General features: G+C 37.2%; 3 protein-coding genes across 3 annotated transcripts; all 3 read left to right on the top strand.

Annotated features, from left to right (window-relative positions):
* Positions 1 to 1,065: 1,065 nt before the first annotated feature.
* Positions 1,066 to 1,380, top strand: LOC123247113 (keratin-associated protein 3-1-like). The gene has a single exon (XM_044675913.1). The coding sequence runs from the start codon at positions 1,066 to 1,068 to the stop codon at positions 1,378 to 1,380; it is 315 nt and encodes a 104-aa protein (XP_044531848.1).
* A 6,623-nt stretch (positions 1,381 to 8,003) lies between these two features.
* Positions 8,004 to 8,309, top strand: LOC123247090 (keratin-associated protein 3-1-like). Its single transcript, XM_044675889.1, has one exon. The coding sequence runs from the start codon at positions 8,004 to 8,006 to the stop codon at positions 8,307 to 8,309; it is 306 nt and encodes a 101-aa protein (XP_044531824.1).
* A 5,120-nt stretch (positions 8,310 to 13,429) lies between these two features.
* On the top strand, positions 13,430 to 13,726 carry LOC123247104 (keratin-associated protein 3-3-like). The gene has a single exon (XM_044675904.1). It carries the CDS (start codon positions 13,430 to 13,432, stop codon positions 13,724 to 13,726), a length of 297 nt encoding a protein of 98 aa, XP_044531839.1.
* Positions 13,727 to 19,301: the final 5,575 nt, after the last annotated feature.

A 19,301-nucleotide genomic window follows, 5' to 3' on the forward strand; every position in this document is an offset into this window, starting at 1 on the left:
TCTGGAAAAGGTATTTTCTCCTCTCAGCCAAAGTCACACTTCCTAAATCCAGAACTTTGATGTGAGATCCTGAAAGACACTACCCAGTTCACAACTTACTTACAGTTACTTGCATTGAATTTCCCCCCACTAATAGTTCCTGGAAATTTATCTAGTTTTTGTTCTGTGTTTTTCCTTTTGTTTTTATTTATTTGATTTTCCACTTTTTTTTTTGCTCTGAACTTAGCAAATATCACATAAAATGGGCATTTCCACACACATAGAATTAAAAAGGGAGGTGGTACAAGAAATTTCAGATCTCTGTTATGCTCAACTTGCTTTTCTTTTTAAGTGTGTATCTTTAAATATTTTTTTGCTTGTCTTTATTTCTTATCTGACTTTCTCTGCATTTAAAAAATAAGGTCTCATTTGATAAATGCTACTTTCTCTAAGGAGGGGAGGGGAGGAGTTAACTGGATATCTTAATGTAACAAACAAACAAATTAATTTTTAAAATAAGGTCTCCATGACCCCTTTCTATCTAGATTGTTTAGTCTTTCTCTCATCCAGTTCTGTAATTCTACAAAGTTAGCCACTTCCCTAAAGACTAAATAATCCTTTCCTCATTCATAAATAATTTATTCTAAAATTCTATCACTTATTTACAAGGAACTTATGTTTGCTGCTGATGGAACACTAAGTCAGAAAACATGATGAAGTCGTAAGGGACCACACTTACTGAGTCATCTTTAATGATGGACGATGATTAGAAGATAATGACTTTTGCCTTTGAACAAGAAAATGAGTTCCTCTTTGTAGTGACAAAGAACAATTGGAAAGAATCCTAATCTGGAAACCAAACAAGCCAATCACCTTTTTTATGAGGTGAGGAGCACTTCCTAGGAAATAAACATCTAAGTAATGAGGTGTTGTTTTTTTTTAATGGAAATTGACATACAGTGTCATGGACCAACGCCCATCTGCCTGGGTATATATAAGAGCCGCAGAGAAACAGTAAGCCATCACATTGGGAAAATCCTCCTCTTTGCACACTTACTAGAAAAACAAGCCAAACCTACTAGCATCATGTCTTGCTGTGGAGTCTGCCGCCATGACTGCTGCTGCAGCGTCCCCACTGGGCCAGCCACCACCATCTGCTCTTCAGACAAATGCTGCCGGTGTGGAGTCTGCCTGCCCAGCACCTGCCCCCACGAGATCAGCCTTCTCCAGCCCACCTGCTGTGACTGCTGCCCTCCCCCTTGCTGCATGCCCGATCCCTACGTGCCATCTTGCTGGCTGCTCAATTCTTGCCACCCCACCCCTGGTCTGTGTGGAATCAACCTGACCACCTACACTGAGCGCTGCTGCGAGGGGGAGCGCAGGTGCGAACCCTGCTGCTAATTTACAGTTCCTCCAGCCAGTAACCTGGCCGTCCAGTCCTCTGAAGTAATCCCTGGCTTCCCACATTACCCTCTGCCAAATCGATGCTTCCTGTGGAAGGATTTGATGAGAATCGGCTTCCAAGTCTTTGGACAGTGTTTACATGAAGCTGTCCATCTTCCCTCCGCAGAGTATCGCCACATTCATGGGATATTGGGAGATCTCTCGCTCTCTCTCTCTAATTCTAGCTTACTGCTTTGGGGTGGTATATGAACAAAACTCTGCTGTTCATGGGCTAATAAACTTCAATTTCTTGGCTTAGCAAATACGACTTGTGTGACTTTTCATTCAGTTCGGTGTTATTGATTTTAAAAAGAATGTAGAGGGCAGCCAGGTGGGTTGGTGAATAGACAACCAGACCTAGAGATGGGAGGTCCTGGGTATAAATCTGGCCTCAGACACTGCCTAGCTGTGACCCTGTCACTTAACCCTATTTGCTTAGCCCTTACCTCTCCTCTGACTTAGGACTAATATACAGTTTCATACTGGGCCAGAAGGACATATAGCAGACACTTAATAAAAGGTTGTTCAATTGAATTGACTCGAATCAAACTAAATTGCATTTCACCAAGCAGATTGATGGAGTGAATTGATATAAATCCATTTGTCAAGTCAAGTTAACAAGCATTTATTAAGTGCCTACTATTTGCCAGGCACTGTGCTAAACTCTGGGGATACAAAAAGAAAAAGAAAAGAAAAACACAAGGCAAAACCCAGTCCTTGCTCTCACTGCTGTTCCTCACACATGACAATCCATTACTAGATTCTGAGTGTTTTCACTGGTTGTCCCCAAGCCTGGAGCTCTCTCCCTTCTACTGACTTCCCTGGCTTCCTCGGGGCTCAACCAATGTCCTGTATCCTGAAAGAAACCTTTCCGGGTCCTCTTTAATCTTTGTACCTTCCTTCTAAATTTATCTCCAACTTACTCTGTTTATATCTTGCTTAAAAATGGTGGGTTTGCATCTTTTCTCCTTCATTGTACTAAGATTTCCCTGTGGCTGAATCTCAGAATGGTGGTGGTCAAGTAGAAGAGGCGCGTAAGTTGCAAAAAGGTTGAACGTGTAGGAAGGGGCAGGTTATGAAGGGCATAAAATTCACCAGGATTTTATATTTGATCCTGTAGGTAATGGGAGCCACTAGAGTTTACTAATTAGATGACATGGTCAGACTTGTACTTTAGAAAGATCCATCTGACAAATGAGTAGAGAGGGGACCAGAGTGGGGAGAGGCATGAGGCAAGGAGGTCAATCAGCAAGCTATTGCAATAGGCCAAGAAATGAGATGGGGAGATCTTTACCAAGGTGATGGTAGGCATAAGGCATACTATAAATAAATGAGAAATGTGTATGTCTAGTTTGACTGAATTCTAAGGTGAATGAATAGGGAGAGTATGAAATAATACTAGAAATGTAGAAAGGAGACATTTTTATAAAGGTCCCTGAATGTCAAACTAAGGAGTTTGGACTTTATTCTTGTAGAGCATCAAAGACTCAGTATCATAGATCTGGAATCTTAGAGTTAGTTCAACTCCTTGATTTTATTTAATTCTTTAATTAAGTTTATTTTTAAAATCAATTAATTTAGAATATTTTACCATGGTTCCTTGATTTTATAAGAAAACTGAAGCCCAGGCATGCAAAGTTCAAGTTATTGTACAAGTAGTGAGTAGCAGAGATAGAATTTGAATTCAGAACCTATGACTCCAAGTTCAATTCTTTTTCCATTGCAACATGCTGAAGGTTCAGGTGAAGTGTCTGTTTAGGAGGAAAAGTGATTAATTAATTAATCAATCAATTTAACTTTATCAAGCACCTATTATATGCCAGGCACTGATAGTACTCCTTTTACAGACTAGTTATGTGATCTAGGCAAATAGAGATCTCTCTGACAGTTTCTTTTATTAAAAAAAAAAAGAGGTTGAATGGAATGATCTCTATAATCCCTCCTAGGACCAAATCTATGATATAGCTCTGAGAGACTTTTAATTTATTTCTTTAATTTACAAACATTTATTTTCTCTCCATCTTACCTCTCCCTTCTCCACTGGAAAAGAGAGAAACAAAATTCTTATAACAATGTACATAGTCAAACAAAAGAAATCCCCACGTTGGCCACTGGCCATGTCTGTCTAATTGTGTATATTGGATCACAATCTGTCATAAGGTGAATAACATTCTTCACCATTGATCCTTTGGAATGATAGTTGGTAATCACCATTCATCAAATTTTTCTTTCAAAGTTGTTTATCTTTACCATGTTGCTCTTTTGATACTGCCCACTTTTTTCTGAATCAATTAATGAAAGTCTTACCAGGTTTCTCTGAAAACATTACTTTTGCCATTTCTTGCACCATAAGAGTATTGATTACATTCATTTGCTATAATGCATTAGTCGTATGGCAATAACAGATGGGCACCCCCCTAGTTCTTCACCCCTGTGATCAGAGAGGCATTGTGGCATGGTTAATAGTTCAATGAACTTAAAAAAAAGTCATGAGTTCAAAGACCACCCTTGGCCTCTATTTGCTACATAATTATGACCAAATCACAACCTGTTTGAGTACTGGTTTCCTCATAAGTAAAGAGAAGATTGAAATTCCCAAAGTATGAGGCTCACATGGGAAGCATATTATGTGAAAAGTATTACTGTTATCAGACTTGTGCTTTAGGAAAATTAACTTGTCAGAAGCATCTCCAGAATAGATAGGAAAAGGGAGAAACTAGAAGAAGGAAGACCAGTTAGGAGCCTATTAAAATCATCTGTGTTAGAAGAAAAACAACTGCTTGAACACATGGGCTGATGGGGATATGATTGGTGATGTAGACACTAAACCAGGGGTCGGCAATCTTTTTGGCCATGAGAGCCATAAATGCCACATTTTTTAAAATGTAATTTCGTGAGAGCCATACAGTGCTCACAGTGCACGCACCTGTAAGAGTGCCTGAAAAAAATTGACTTCATGGCTCCTGCAGAAAGAGCCACATCTGGCCCTCAAAAGAGCCAGATATGGCTCAAGAGCCATACGCTGCTGACCCCTACACTAAAAGATAACTCTAGTCCAAGTATAAAAAAACGGAATTAGTTCTTGGTCAATGATACATGTAAAACCCAGTGGAATTGTGTGTCGGCTAAGGGGGGTTAGGGGAGTTTGGGGGAGAGGGAAAGAACATGAAAAACATAACTAGGGGAAAATACTCAAAATAAAAAGTAAAAAGTAAATAAAAACAAAATAAAAAATAAAATCATCTGTGTTGTTGTTGCTTTTCAGTTCTTTCAGTTGTGCCTGACTCTTCATGACTGAATTTGGGGTTTTCTTGGCACAGATACTAAAATGGTTTGCTATTTCCTTCTCCATCTCATGGATGAAGAAACCAAAGCAGACAGGGTTAAGTGACCTATCTATGGTCACACAGCTAGTAAGTGTCTGAAACCATATTTGAACTCAGGTCTTCCTGATTCCAAGCAAGGTGCTCTATCTAATGCACCCCTTAGTTTCCCTACAATTAACCATAGTGATAACAATATCGACTAACATCCACATAACTTCAAGGTTTGAAAGGTGCTTTACAAACACAATCTCATTTGATGCTCACAACAACTATGGAAAGGAGATGCTATTATTGTGCCCATTTTATAGATGAAGAAACTGAGAACAGGAGAGGTGAAGTAATTTCTTCATGGTCCCATAGGCAGGATATGAGTCTAGTCAGTTCTTCCATTTTTCTAATCTGGCTCTCTATCTACTATACCTCCTTGATGCCTCATGGATATTGAAACATGGGTAGTGTAGTATAAACTATAAAAGCAAAGGAGGGACAGAAGTGGAGAAATGTCATCAATATATTGTCCTTCCTTACTAAAGAAAAACTGTTCATTCACTATTTAATATCATTCTTTAATATACTTCTACTTGGTACCTCTGATATTTACCTAGCAATTCTCACCTTAGCCTTGACCATTTCCTTCTTAATCATTAGTTCTAAGTGCTCTAGCTAAAGACCAATAGATGTTCAGAAGAAAAAAGGGAAATCTAAAAATTTAAGAACAAGGTACCATTTTGACTTCAATTATTTTTTTCAATGTGTTGGTTTGTTTGATCATTTGTGTTGATTACATGTATTCAATTAATTGGCCATAAATGCTGAGGATCCTGATATAAAGTTACCTAGAAGCCTAGAATTTTAGTTACCTTTATTTAGCATCTTATCTATTTTATTTTCTTATCTATTTTCTTATCTATTTTATTTTAGTTACCTTTATTTAACATCTTATCTATTTTATTTTAATAATCACTTTCTGACATTTTCTGGTCCATGTTCTTTCCCTCCCTAGCTTTCTTCTTTCCCTCCCTCCCAAGATGGTAGGCAATATGATACAGGTTATACATGTGCCATTGTTCCACACATATTTGTCATGTTGTAAAAGAAGACACATATTGCTTATACCAAAAAATAAAATAAATCTCACGAAGGAGATAAAGGGAGAATGATATGCTTCGATATGCATTCAGACTCCATCAGTTCCTTCTGCGGCAGTGGATAGCCTCTCCTCTTTTATCTAAAATCCCAGACTAAGTAAAAGATTTAAATTGCAAAAAATATTAAATGGAAATACAAGATTAAAAAAATTATTGAAAACTTTTGTTCTTATATTACCTTCATTTCCAAATTCATCCTTCCTCATTTTGCTTCCCAGAGATCTATCTTCTTCAAACAAGTAATCTTAAGGAAACAAGTAATCTTTAACGGTTGGGTAAAACTAACCCATTCATCACTGGAGACTGACAGTATATAGAATTTTTTTTAAGATTTTAAAAGAAAAAAATTCTGAAAAGAAACAAGACTCAGTTTCTTTATTAAAATTTTAAAATGTTTCTTATTTACTAACAGCATGAGAAGATATCATCATCCTGTTTTTTTTTTCCTCCATAGCAAAACAAATTGCATAATGATTAAACTATGAGGCTTGAATAAATAAATCTAAAGTTCTTTCCCAACTTCAATTTTCCCAAGAGGCCCTAAAGTATTTGTTACTCTCCTACATATTCTCTTTAAGTCGTTTTATGAAGGTGAATTATGAAAATGATTTTTGTTTTGTTCTGGGCCAATGATTTCATTAGCGTGGAGTGTCTCCCTAGTGTACAAACACCCCTCCACTGAAGCATAGCAACAACTCCTCTTGCAACTTAGGGTATTAGAGAATGGCCTTGGGCACTGCCTGTGCTATCCATGAAAAACTGTCAGAGATCAGATGATCTCATTTCCAACCCTCTCATTCTGAAGATGAGGAAACTAAAGGCAAGAGGAACACAGGGGCATTTCCAAGGTCACAGAACAAGTGAGTGACAGAATCTGGACAAAAAGTGAAGAAACCTGTACCATGTTGTTGTTTAGTCTTTTTCAGTCATATCAGAATCTTTGTGGTCCTTGGAGTTTTCTTGTGAAAAATATTATAATGGTTTGCCATTTTCTTCTCCAGCTCATTTTACAGATGAGGAAACTCAAGTAAATAGGGTTAACTAACTTTCCCGGGGTGAAACAACCAAAAAGTGTCTGAGAAAAGATCTGAACTCAAGAAATGAGTTTTCTTGACTCTACGCCCAGCACCCCCTAATTCCCTCATTTGGCGCCTATATAGTTATTACATGCTGTTTCATTCCTTTATTGGGCTAAAGGTCCAAAGACCTGGCTTCTAGATTTTAATCTCACCTGTCTGAAGAAAGTTTTAAAAAGAAACAGAGAAATCTTTTCATATAAAGATTTTTGGAGAGTATAGAATCCAACTCTTTCTATTTCTAAGGGAAAAAGTGACATTGAAGGTCACCATCCCTCCTGATATAATGTCAAACCTAGACTAGACCTTGGGAAAGCATCTAGTTCCAGGGATTTTTGACCTTTTTTCTGTTTGGGGCCCCTTTGGAAATCTGGTAAAACCTAAGGAGTCCTTCTCAGAATAATTTTTAAAGCATAAAAAACACAGGTTTACAAAGAAAAGCAATTATAACAAAAATATAGATGCATTCCTTTTCCCATCCACATTCACAAACTCCTTGAAATCTATCCACAGACCTCTAGGAGTTTCTTGGACCTCAAATTAAAAATACCTGATCTAGTTCAACCTTGATCTGTGTGGTCCTAAGTAAGTCACTTAACCTCTCAAGCCTCAGTTTCCCCATCAATAAAATGAATTTGAATTCCACATTACAGATGAGAGAGAAGTAAAGTCAAGGATCTACATTCACTTAGCTCACTCCCAGTAAAAACTGAAGACGAAATCATTTGCAGTTCCTAAACCTGGTGACCTTCTCCTGCACCACACTGCCCAGATTAATGGATCTTACAAGTAACAACATGCCATGTTTTTATTCCTCCTAGAAAAAAAATAAACTAACAGGTTATGCACGTGAAAAAAAAAGGACATAAACAACAACAGGGAAGAATCCTTAAGTTTTGAGGAAATGCTCAGTTGGAGAGGAGGTATATAAAAGATCCAGAGGCCACTTTGACACAAGAGCACCTGTCCAAGCTTGCCCTCTAGCCATCATTTCTCCTCGCCTCCCAAGAGAAGCTTGAACTACTGAAGCCATGTCTTGCTGTGAAACCTGCCCCCAGGAATGCTGCTGCAGTGTCCCCACTGGTCCGGCCACCACCATCTGCTCTTCAGACAAATTCTGCAGGTGTGGAGTCTGCCTGCCCAGCACCTGCCCCCACGAGATCAGCCTTCTCCAGCCCACTTGCTGTGACTGTGGATGCCCTCCTCCCTGCTGTGTGCCCGATCCCTATGTGCCATCTTGCTGGTTGCTCAACTCCTGCCACCCGACCCCCAACCTGTGTGGTATCTCAGTGACCACATGCATTCAGCCTTGTGAGTGTGACCCGTCTTGCTGCTAGGTACCATTTTAAAAGAGATAACTATGGCTTTTATCAGCTTATCAACAGGACTCCTGAGGAACTCTGGCATTTGTTATGGGCAATTTAGCAAACAACTGAATACCTTCAAAGAAACCATTCAGTATTTGGACATTACAGTTTATGAAAAGTTTTCTTAAGGTGCTTTAAAACATCTGAAAAAAGAAATGGATAACATCACTAATATAACTATGCATATTTGTTACATGGATTTTTTTTTCTATTTTGGCATTTGGGGTTGCAGTGGGAAAAGATAAATGCTTGTTAAAAACATATTGAAAAAATAAAAATAAAAGTCACTAACATTCTCATTTTTAAAAATGAAATAAACACCCATGCCTCCCAAACTATGTGTTGCCTCATCATTCCAAGTCATAATTATCCAAAGCCTATTAACCTGGGCATCATGCTTCCATAAATATACTCAGCAGAATTACACTTTCTGATGACAGCAGTAGAAATCTTGTACCTTAAAGCAACACCTTAATATTTCAGATTTGGACATTTGAAGAAAAATTACCTGAAAAATAAAAAAAATTGTTACAAAATTAAGTATTATTTAAAATATCCAAGTCCAATATCACTATGCATAACATTCAACCTCGACTTTTAATTTTTATTTTCCCTACTACCTCCAACAACCAAGTTACTTCTATCCTTTAAGATCTGAAAAACTCCCTATCAGTCAGAGAAGAGGCTATTTTTTAATCTTATCAAACAAAATTTACCAAAGAAGAAACAAAAATAGGATTATCCCTAAAAGCTGAATTGTTTTCAAAATAAATTATTGTCTTAGAACCCCAGAAGACTGAAGTGAAGCATGCTTCCCTTTTCTCAGCAGAGAAGCAGTGAACTATAGGTGCAAAATAAATCATACATTGTCAAAGATTTAATGTTTTGGCTTGTTTTGCTTACCAACACTTCTATTGGGAAGTGAGGTAGAGAAGAAGATTATTTGGAAGCTACTTGAATATTCCAAAGTATCTATAATCTCATTAACATAGGTATTCACACCACTGATGAATCTTGTGTCTTTTGTTCATGTTCTCCAATGAGTTCACCACTAATGGGGTCCTTTCTTTAGTTCTTTTGACTTCATGAGGATACCAATAGAGTATCAAAGCTATTTATTATTTATCCCTCACTTGTAATATGATCATCTCATCTTTTTGTTTCATTGGGAAATTATGACAATTTAAGGAAAGAAGGAACGAAGAAAGGAATGAACAAATGAACGAAGGAACAAAGGGAGGAAATTAGGAAGGAAGGAAGGAAGGAAAGAAAGAAAGAAAGAAAGAAAGAAAGAAAGAAAGAAAGAAAGAAAGAAAGAAAGAAAGAAAGAAGGAAGGAAAAAACAGGAGAGAGGAAGAAGGAAAAAACAGGAGAGAGGAAGAAGGAAAGGAATCTTTTGGGAATCAAACGTTTTCCTTTTTTTTTTTTTTTTAAACTCTTACCTTCCATCATAGAATCAACACTGTATATTGGTTCTAAGGCAGAAATGTGGTAAGGGTTAGGCAATGGGGGTTAAGTGACTTGCCCAGGGTTACACAGGTAGGAAGTATCTGAGGCCAGATTTGAACCTAGGACCTCCCGTCTCTAGGCTTGGCTCTCAATCCACTGAGCTACCCAGCTGCCCCCACATTTTCCATTTTTATCTCTAATTTTCATCTTTGTTTTTAAATGCTCTGTATCAAGAAATGGTAAATGGGAAAATTTAAATTTGCATCAGCCAAACTATACTAATGACTTTTTTTGAAATAAAAATTGAGTGTCTGTGTTATTTTTTTTTTACCTAGCAGATTGGCTAAAATGAAAGAAGGGGAAAGTAATGAATGTTGGAGGGGATGCGGCAAAATTGGGACATAAATGCATTGCTGGTGGAGTTGTGAATTGATCCAACCATTCTGGCTGGCAATTTGGAATCATGCTCAAAGGGCTATTAAAAAATGCCTGCCCTTTGATCCAGCCATACCATTGTTGGGTTTGTACCCCAAAGAGATCGTAAATAAACAAACTTGTATGAAAATATTTATAGCTGCGCTTTTTGTGGTGGTAAAAAACTGGAAAAGGAGGGTATGTCCTTCAATTGGGGAATGGCTGAACAAATTATGGTATATGCTGGTGATGGAATACTATTGTGCTAAAAGGAATAATAAACTGGAGGAGTTCCAGGTGAACTGGAAAGACCTCCAGGAACTGATGCAGAGTGAAAGGAGCAGAGCCAGAAGAACGCTGTACACAGAGACTGATATACTGTGGTGAAATAGAATGTAATGGACTTCTGTACCAGCAGCAATGCAATAACCCAGGATAATTCTGAGGGATTTATGGTAAAGAATGCTACCCACATTCAGAGGAAGGACTGCAGGAGAGGAAACATATAAGAAAAACAACTGCTTGAACACATGGGTCAAGGTGGACATGATTGGGGATGTGGACTCGAAACTACCACACCAATGCAACTAACAACAATTTGGAAATAGGTCTTGATCAAGGACACATGACAAAACCAGTGGAAATGTGCGTTGGCCATGGGTGGGGGGAGTGCGGGGGTTGAAGGGGAAAGTAGGGGTATGAAGCATGTAACCATGTTAAAAATGAATATTAATAAATGTTTAAATTTAAAAAAAAGTTAAAGTCATTAATCTCTTCACAATTGATTCAGTCATCTTTCTAGCTACATATTAGCATGTTGGATTATTTTATTTTCCTTCAATTCTCATTCTGAAAAATAGAAACTATAAAAAAAGCAACTACTTCTCAGGGTTATTGTAAAGATCAAATAAAGCAATATTTGTAAAACATTTTGCAAATCTCAAAGTACTATATAAATGATAGCTATTTTTAAAACTCATTCAACTAATATTTACTGAAATTTTCCTATGTACACACTAATACTGTGGGACACTGGAGGAATGTATAGTGCATAGTCACAGTGGAGATATACACACCTGAAACTGTCAACTGACCATGTAGGGCAGGGACAGTAAAGGAATGAGTGGCCCAAAGAGAAACATGCCATAGTTTACAGTCCTTCTCACTGACTCATACTTTTTCCATGCCCAAACTGAAATCCAGCATTTAAAGTTATAGTGAACAGAATTCTTATAATTTGTCCCTTGATTCAGTGTTTTAAGATTCTTTTTTTTAAAGTAAGCTATTGGCCTAAAAATCACAGAATTACCGAACATCAGACCTGAAAGAGATTTCAGAAATCATTAAATCCAACTCTCTCTCATTTTACAGATGAAGAAACTGAGGCTGCAGAAGTAAAAACAACTTCACAAGGTCACATAACTTGTAAGTGGCTGAGCTGTGATTCCAACCTAAGTCTAAGGTTTAAAATCTAAAACTCAGCTCAAAGGAGCAACTGTTATTGTAGGGAAGATTAATATTTATAAAACATGACATGGTGACTTAGAGAAGACCAGAACCCTTTCCCCAACAATAACCCCAAGAAATGAATACCAGTGAAGACCAACCCATAGCCGAGGAGAACAAGAACCTCCCTTGACAACACACTCAAAAAGTAATAATCCAATGAGGGGAGAAGAGAGGAAAATAGAAAGGCACAGAGAGACAAACACAGAGAGGGTCAGAGGCAGAGGCCACTTGCTACACATCAACTACTGTGTTAAGCAATGAGGTTACAGATACAAGAGAAGCAACTCAGTCCCTGCCCTCAAGGTGCTTACATTTGAGTAGGAGAAAGAAAACACATAAAGAGTGAGCAGGAAAGGGAAGTTTGGAAATGGTGGCCAGAAAATGAGGAAAATACAAATTCTGCCTATCAGAACCCAAAGCTGTCCCCTGCTTAGAGTCCTAGGTTCTAGTAGTGAGCCAAAAAAAAAAAAAAAAAAAAAAAAGATGATGGAGGGAGTATTGATGGCATCAGTTAGAAATGATGGATGGGAAATGACATGGAAGACTGGTTCCAAGCAGGATCATTCAAAAGCTCACCAATCAGACAAGATCAGTTCCAGGGTCAGAGTCCAAAATTCTAAGACTCAGTATCCAATTCCCCTTCTGAAACATTCTAATGGTTAGAGCATACTTCCCACAGTATATCCCAAAGAGTCAACTTTAACCTGGTCTATAAGAAATTTAAATTTTGTTATCAAGTCTACTAGGAGATATATATAGCCTCTCTCTTCCACATGAGGTGAGTGGGAAAGGTTCTCTGCGTTCTCTAGCTATCTAATTTAATATTAATAAATCCTTACAAATATCATACTTTGGAGGCATTGAATATTAATTTTAAAATATACTATATATATTTTTTTTTAATTTAAACTTACCTTACGTCTCAGAATCAATACTGTGTGTTGGTTCCAAAGCAGAAGAGAGATGAACCCACTAGGCAATGTGGGTTAAGTGACTTGCCCAGGGTCACACAGATAGGAAATGTCTGAGGCCAGATTTGAACCTAGGACTCCTCCTCTTTAGACCTGGCTCATCAATCCACTAAGCCACCTAGATGCCCACCATGGATATAACTTTTAAGAGGTAATACTCTAGAAACATCTTCCTATCTCAGATGCCTTAAGTTAAGAGATCATATGTAAAGTGCTTTGCAAAGCTTAAAGCACTGCATAAATACTGGCTGTTATTGTTGTTAACATCTCTCAATAAGCAAAAAAGGAACATACAAGGAGAACGAGTCATTTAAAATCATTTTATTGATGGTTATGGTCTCACCAGCCACAGAGCATATATAGAAGCTAAAGGAAAAGACAAAAAGAAACTATTTAGCCTCATCCATGTGGCTGAATTGTCACTTCAACGAATGACCAAAATTGGTGATGTAATAACAAGTCCCTTTGAAGATAAAACATGAGCTCCATTGACAAACTTCCTGGATAATGAATCTGAGTATTGCAAAGCAAATATGACTAACTTAATAGGACTCAGAAATCTTCATGGATGCCAAACTGATTAGAGGAGCTCATGGAAAGAAGGTGGCATGGACAAGAAAATTGGGGACAGGAAGTCTTTGCCCTGGGTCAACGCCCACTGGGGAGAGTATATAAGTGAGGAGACATTCAAGCCATCAAAAACTCTATCTCTCTTTTCTACTAAGCAGAAAAAAAATCCCCAACACCATGTCTTACCATGACTGCTGCTGCAGCGTCCCCACTGGACCCGCCACCACCATCTGCTCTTCTGACAAGTGCTGCCGATGTGGAGTCTGCCTGCCCAGCACCTGCCCACATACCACTTGGCTGCTGGAGCCCACCTGTTGTGACTGCTGCCCACCCCCTTGCCACATCCCTCAGCCCTGTGTGCCCACATGCTTCCTGCTCAATTCTGCCCAGCCCCTCCCAAGCCTGGAGAACCTGGACCTGACCACATACACCCAGCCTTGCCCCTGTGAGCCCTGCCTTCCCTGTGGCTGCTGAGCTCCGACTGCCTTTGTCCAGAGCCTGACAGCACCTACAAGATGCCTATCCTGTATTGACCTGCTTCAGTAGCCACAGCCAATTTCAATCAGATGTTAGGATGGGGGCCAGATGTGGCAGAACCACATTCAACAACAATGCAAAGGAAATTGCAAAGCCCCAGATGGTAACCTGGAAAATGGACAAGTGAATGTCACTTGTCCTTCTAAGGATATTAAGACTGATGCATATGATTATTTAGGGTGCTTGGGGGTTTTCATTTATAATCTTTTATGTCTTCCTATAGAGTAAGGAGTTTTCTTCTGAATTTCTAATAAATTTTTCCCCTCTCTGGCATAGCACAAACGTCTAAGATTTTTTTTTGTTATTTCTATACTCTTGCTGTGAATATTCCCTACTTTCTAAACAGTAGCATTTTTTTAGCTTGCATATATCTTTTTTAATTATTTATTTATCATATTAAAATGTTCAGATATCTCTCATTCTCTCTACCCTTCCTGCCTGTATCATTTAACAAAAAGATATATAGATATAGATGTAAACTATGTCTTGTTCATTTCTATTTATCAGTTCTTTTTTCTGGAGGAGGATATACATAAGTCATTCTTCAAACTATATTTCTTTTGCTGAATATAACGTTTTCTGTTTCTTCTTGTTTCACTCTTTATAATTTCATGGAGATCTTGCCATGTTTTATAAATTAATTTGTTTATCATTTTTTATGCCTCAGTAGCATTCCATCACTATCGTATTCTACAACTTGTTTAGGCATTCCCCAAGTGTTAGACATCCCTCAATTTTGAATTCTTTGCCACCAAAAAGAGAGCAGTTATAAATATTTTATAATATATTGGTTCTTTTTCTTCTTCCCTCATCAAGTTAGGAAATAAACATAATAGGTGTATTTCTGGGTCAAAAGATATACGCAATTTTATAACACTTTGGGCATGATTCCAGATTGCTCCCCAAAATGGTTGAATCAGTTCACAATTCCACTAGTAGTGTATCAGAATACCCATTTTTCCATGTCCTATATAACATTTGTTAATTTGCTCTTTAATCATTTTAGTCAATCTTATAGGTAAGAGAAAATATCTCAGAGTTGTTTTAATTTGCATTTATTTAATCAGTAATGATCTCAGAATTTGTTCATATTTGTATGTGAAATTATAAATACCCAAGTACTTGAGCCATTACCCAATTGATAAATTGTCAAAATATAGAAACAATAGCATTTTTAAAACATAAGATGGTTCTAGATTTTTATGACTATAAACCAATAAATAAGCATTTATTAGGTTCCAACTGTGTGCTAATTGCTATTACTAGCACTGAGGAGAAAAAAAACAAAACAAAAAAAAAAAACTAATGAAATGGCCCTGACTTCAGAGATTTTGTATTATGTTAAGGGAGAAAATATGCATACATTTAAATATTTTCAAAATAATGAGATAGGACTAGACTTGCCATTTCATTGGTATAGAAAATTCTGATTATATCCATGTTCTTTGTGGTAGCAAAAAAATTGGAAAATGAGGGGATGCCCTTCAATTGGGGAGTGGATAAGCAAATTGTGGTATCTGTTGGTGATGGAATACTATTGTGCTCAAAAGAATAATGAACTGGAGGAATTCCATGTGAACTGGAATAATCTCCAGGAATTGATGCAGAATTAAAGGAGCAGAACCAGGAAAATATTGTACACACAGACTGATACACTGTGGCACAATCGAACATAATGGACTTCTCTACTAGCAGCAATGCAATGATCCAGGACAATTCTGAGGCACTTATGAGAAAGAAGCTATCCACATCCAGAGAAAGAACTGTGGGAGCAGAAACACAGAAGAAAAACAATTGCTTGATCACATGGTTCAATGGTAATATGATTGGGGATGTAAACTCTATGTGATCACCCTAATGCAAATATCAGTAATATGGAAATAGGTCTTGATCAATGACACATATAAAACCCAGTGGAATTGCTGGTTGGCTATGGGATGGGGTGGGAGAAGGGGAGGGAAAGAACATGAATCATGTAACTGTGGAAAAATATTCTAACTTAATTAATTAAATGAATGCACTTAATTTAAAAAATAAATAAATTCTGAGTTAAGGAAACTTCCTTTACCACTGCAGTTTGGCATCTTTTCTACACCTTATAGCCTTAGAGAGCTGCCTAGACTACTGATAGAATAAGTGATTTGCCCAGAGTTACAAGTTTGTGTGTGTAGAGAAAAGATTTTAATCTTTATCTTTCGAGCTTTGAAGCTAGTTCTCTAAAAGTATGTCAAGTATATACAAAATAAGTGCAACATAATGGAGGCACTAGCAGCTGAGGATTTGAGAAAGATCTCATGTAAAATGTCTGAGGACTGGGCTTTAAAGAAAAAAAAGATTTCAAAGAGACAGAAATGAAAGAATTGAATTCCAGGTATGGACAATAGCCTTGCAAAGGAAGAGATGGGAGCTGGATTAAAGTGTGGGAGGAAGAGTAAGAAAACATTAGCTGTCCTAATCTTAAAATGTGTAGGAGAATAATATATAATAAGCCTGGAAGAATAGATTGAACACAAGTTGTAAAGGGCTTTAAATGTCAAAGGGTGTCATTTAAAGGGAAACGGCAAACCACTCCAGTAAATTTGCCAAGAAAACACCAAATGGGGTCACAAAGAATCAATGTTACTGAAACAAATAAAAAATAGCAACAATATCAAACAGTGAGGTTTATATTTGATCCTAGAGGTAATAGGAAACCACTGTTGTTTAATGAGCAGAATAGTGACATGATTGGACCTGTTGTATTTGTTGCTATTCATCCTTCATTTTTGAAGGAGACCAATATCATCATGGGTGATGTCTTGACTTGAACACAAATGGATTTAAGTGAAGCAGACTTGCAATGTTGTCAGCCTCTCTCTCTTTTCCAGAGTCACTAAAGTCCCAAAGTAAGAAAAAAGTCTGGATGTCTTGTCCTGATATTTCCAATAATCTACTTTGCTGAAAATTAGCATGACAGAAGTTGACAGAAGTATTGCTGGACACTTTCCATGTAGCCCAGAGCGGCTACAATTTCATGTATCTAACCTGATCAATCACTAATCAATCTAAACTCAAATTAATATATTCTAACATGGGGAAAAACCATGCAGTTCAGTCGGAAGAGGAAATGGATTTAGAGTCAGAGGTCGTGAGTTCAAATCCTGACTTTGTTAGTAAGGCAGGTAAAAGAGGAAATAACTGAGGAAACAAACATTGGAACTTCTGAGAATATCTATTTTTTAAGCAATGCATGCCAATGGCATAACAAATCAGTTCCAAGACTTTCTCAGCATGAGGAGACAGATTTTTATGCTGTAAAAACAATCAAATAAGACCAATTGGTTAAAAGAAGATAATCATTGAGGATGTATCCTAAATTAAGTAATCTGATTTTCTAACGGAAGGAAAGATTAGGAATTTTCTAAGTTGGGAGAGGGAGAGAAGATAGATACAATTCCCTGAATTCAGAAGAAGAGGAGTCCCACTCCCCGCAGGTATCTGTATTCAATCAAAAGAATATCGAAACAATAACTGATTAATCAGTAAGGGGTAATTTTGCTGTACCCTTTCTGTATGAGTTAGTACATCTCTGTGACTTGTAAATGATATAACAAACTATGTTCCTTGGAATCTCAAACCTGACTAGAATATAATCCAACCCCACTACTGCATAGAGTTAGAAACTGGTCGCAGAGAGATCAAATAACTTGTTCAAAGTAAAAAGTATAAGTTAATTGGGGAAAGAGGGCACCAGCAGGATCAGAAAAAATTTTGTTTAGATGGTGACAATATTCTAATTGCTTCACTTGTGACTTATTAGTGTGACTTCAGCCAGGTCACTTCATTTCTCTTAGTCTCAGTTTCCTCATTTGTAAAATAAGCCATTTACATGAGTTCAAATCTGGCCTCAGGCTAGCTGTGTGACCCTGAGCAAGTAATTTAATCTTGTTTGCCTCAGATTTCTCCTCGTCTGTAAAATGAGCTGGAAGAGAAAATGTCAAACCATTCTAGAATCTTTGCCATGAAAACGCCAGATGAGATCATGAAGAGTCAGACATGACTGAAATAACCAAATAACAACAGAGAATCCTTTGGTTATAGCAAACTATGTAGCTGCCCACCTCTCTACCAGAGGCTCTCATCTTCTATTTGGATAATTTAAGTGGTCTAATGAATCCTTGCTTTTCCTTCAGCCTCTTCTCTTCTTTAATCCCTTTGAACCAACCCTTACCCCCATGCCAAATTGTTCTTAAGGTAAAGATCTGACTTTGTCATGCTCCTACTCATGAAGATTCAAGGGCTCCCTATTGCTTCAGAGATAAGATATAAAGATAAATTACTAAACCTTTTGTTTAGTATTTATAGTCTTTCACAATTATGAAATGGAAACATAATATGTTTTCATCGTCATACAATCCCAGTAAAGTATTTTTATTACAAAATAAGAATGTTTCTCAATTTAGTTTCAATCTTTCTTTCCAGATTGATTTCATTTTGCCTGGAACATGGGCTGTGTAATTTCATTTTATTCTCCATCATACACTTTATGTACCAGTCAAACAGGCTTACTTGCCTTAGCCTGTACACAACATTACATCTCCTACTACCATGCTATTGTATATAGACTCTCTATCCAAATGCTTGGAATGTTCTTCTTCCTCATTGCCACCTCTTGGAATTTCTAGCTTAGTACAAGGATCATTTCCAAAACAAAGCCTTTCCCATTGCCTCCAGCTGTTGTTACCTCTAGCAACAATCCCCAAACTATTTTTTACTTAATTTGTATATATTTTGTCTTTTCTTACCCTTGTACTCATTGTAACCACACCATTCCCCAGGAACAACATAAGGTCCTTAAGGGTAGGAGTTTGAAGTGTTTCTATCTTTGTACAATAGTATCGCAAGCAATATTCATTACTTTGAGAGAGATGATAGAGATTGTCCTTCTGAGTTCATTGATATGGGAAATTCCCTCTAACAATGCAGATTTACACCTTCTCTGTAACATATATTCTTAGAGAATTATCTAAGCAGCAGTCAAACTAAAATAGATAAACATCTCTGTAGTTTCCATATTAACTTAGAAAACCACAAATCAACATTATCTATGTTAAGTTGTATTTTTATTTATTTTGTTAAATATTTCTTAGTTACACTTTAATCTGGTTCAAGTTTTATTTGGGAGTTTCACTGCATGAGTTTGACACTTCTGTGAGACAACAGAAAATGTAAGGGACCTGGTCAGGATCACACAGCCATCATACATGAGATAATAATCATAACTATCATTAATATTGTGCTTTGGAGACCACGAAGCATTTTTACAAATATTATTTTATTTTATTCTCAGAGGAATTCTAGGAGGTAGGCAGTCAGGGAAGCAACATGTACTTATTAAGTACTTATAATATGCTTTATACTATATATGACTAAATATCAGGACTGAAGCCTCATTATAACTTGGAAATGACTTTTGGGACGATGAAATAGAGAATATTCTCTGATAAGTTCCACCAAGTCATAAAAAATAGAT

Source organism: Gracilinanus agilis, chromosome 4 (assembly GCF_016433145.1).
Source record: "Gracilinanus agilis isolate LMUSP501 chromosome 4, AgileGrace, whole genome shotgun sequence".
Lineage (NCBI taxonomy): Eukaryota > Metazoa > Chordata > Mammalia > Didelphimorphia > Didelphidae > Gracilinanus > Gracilinanus agilis.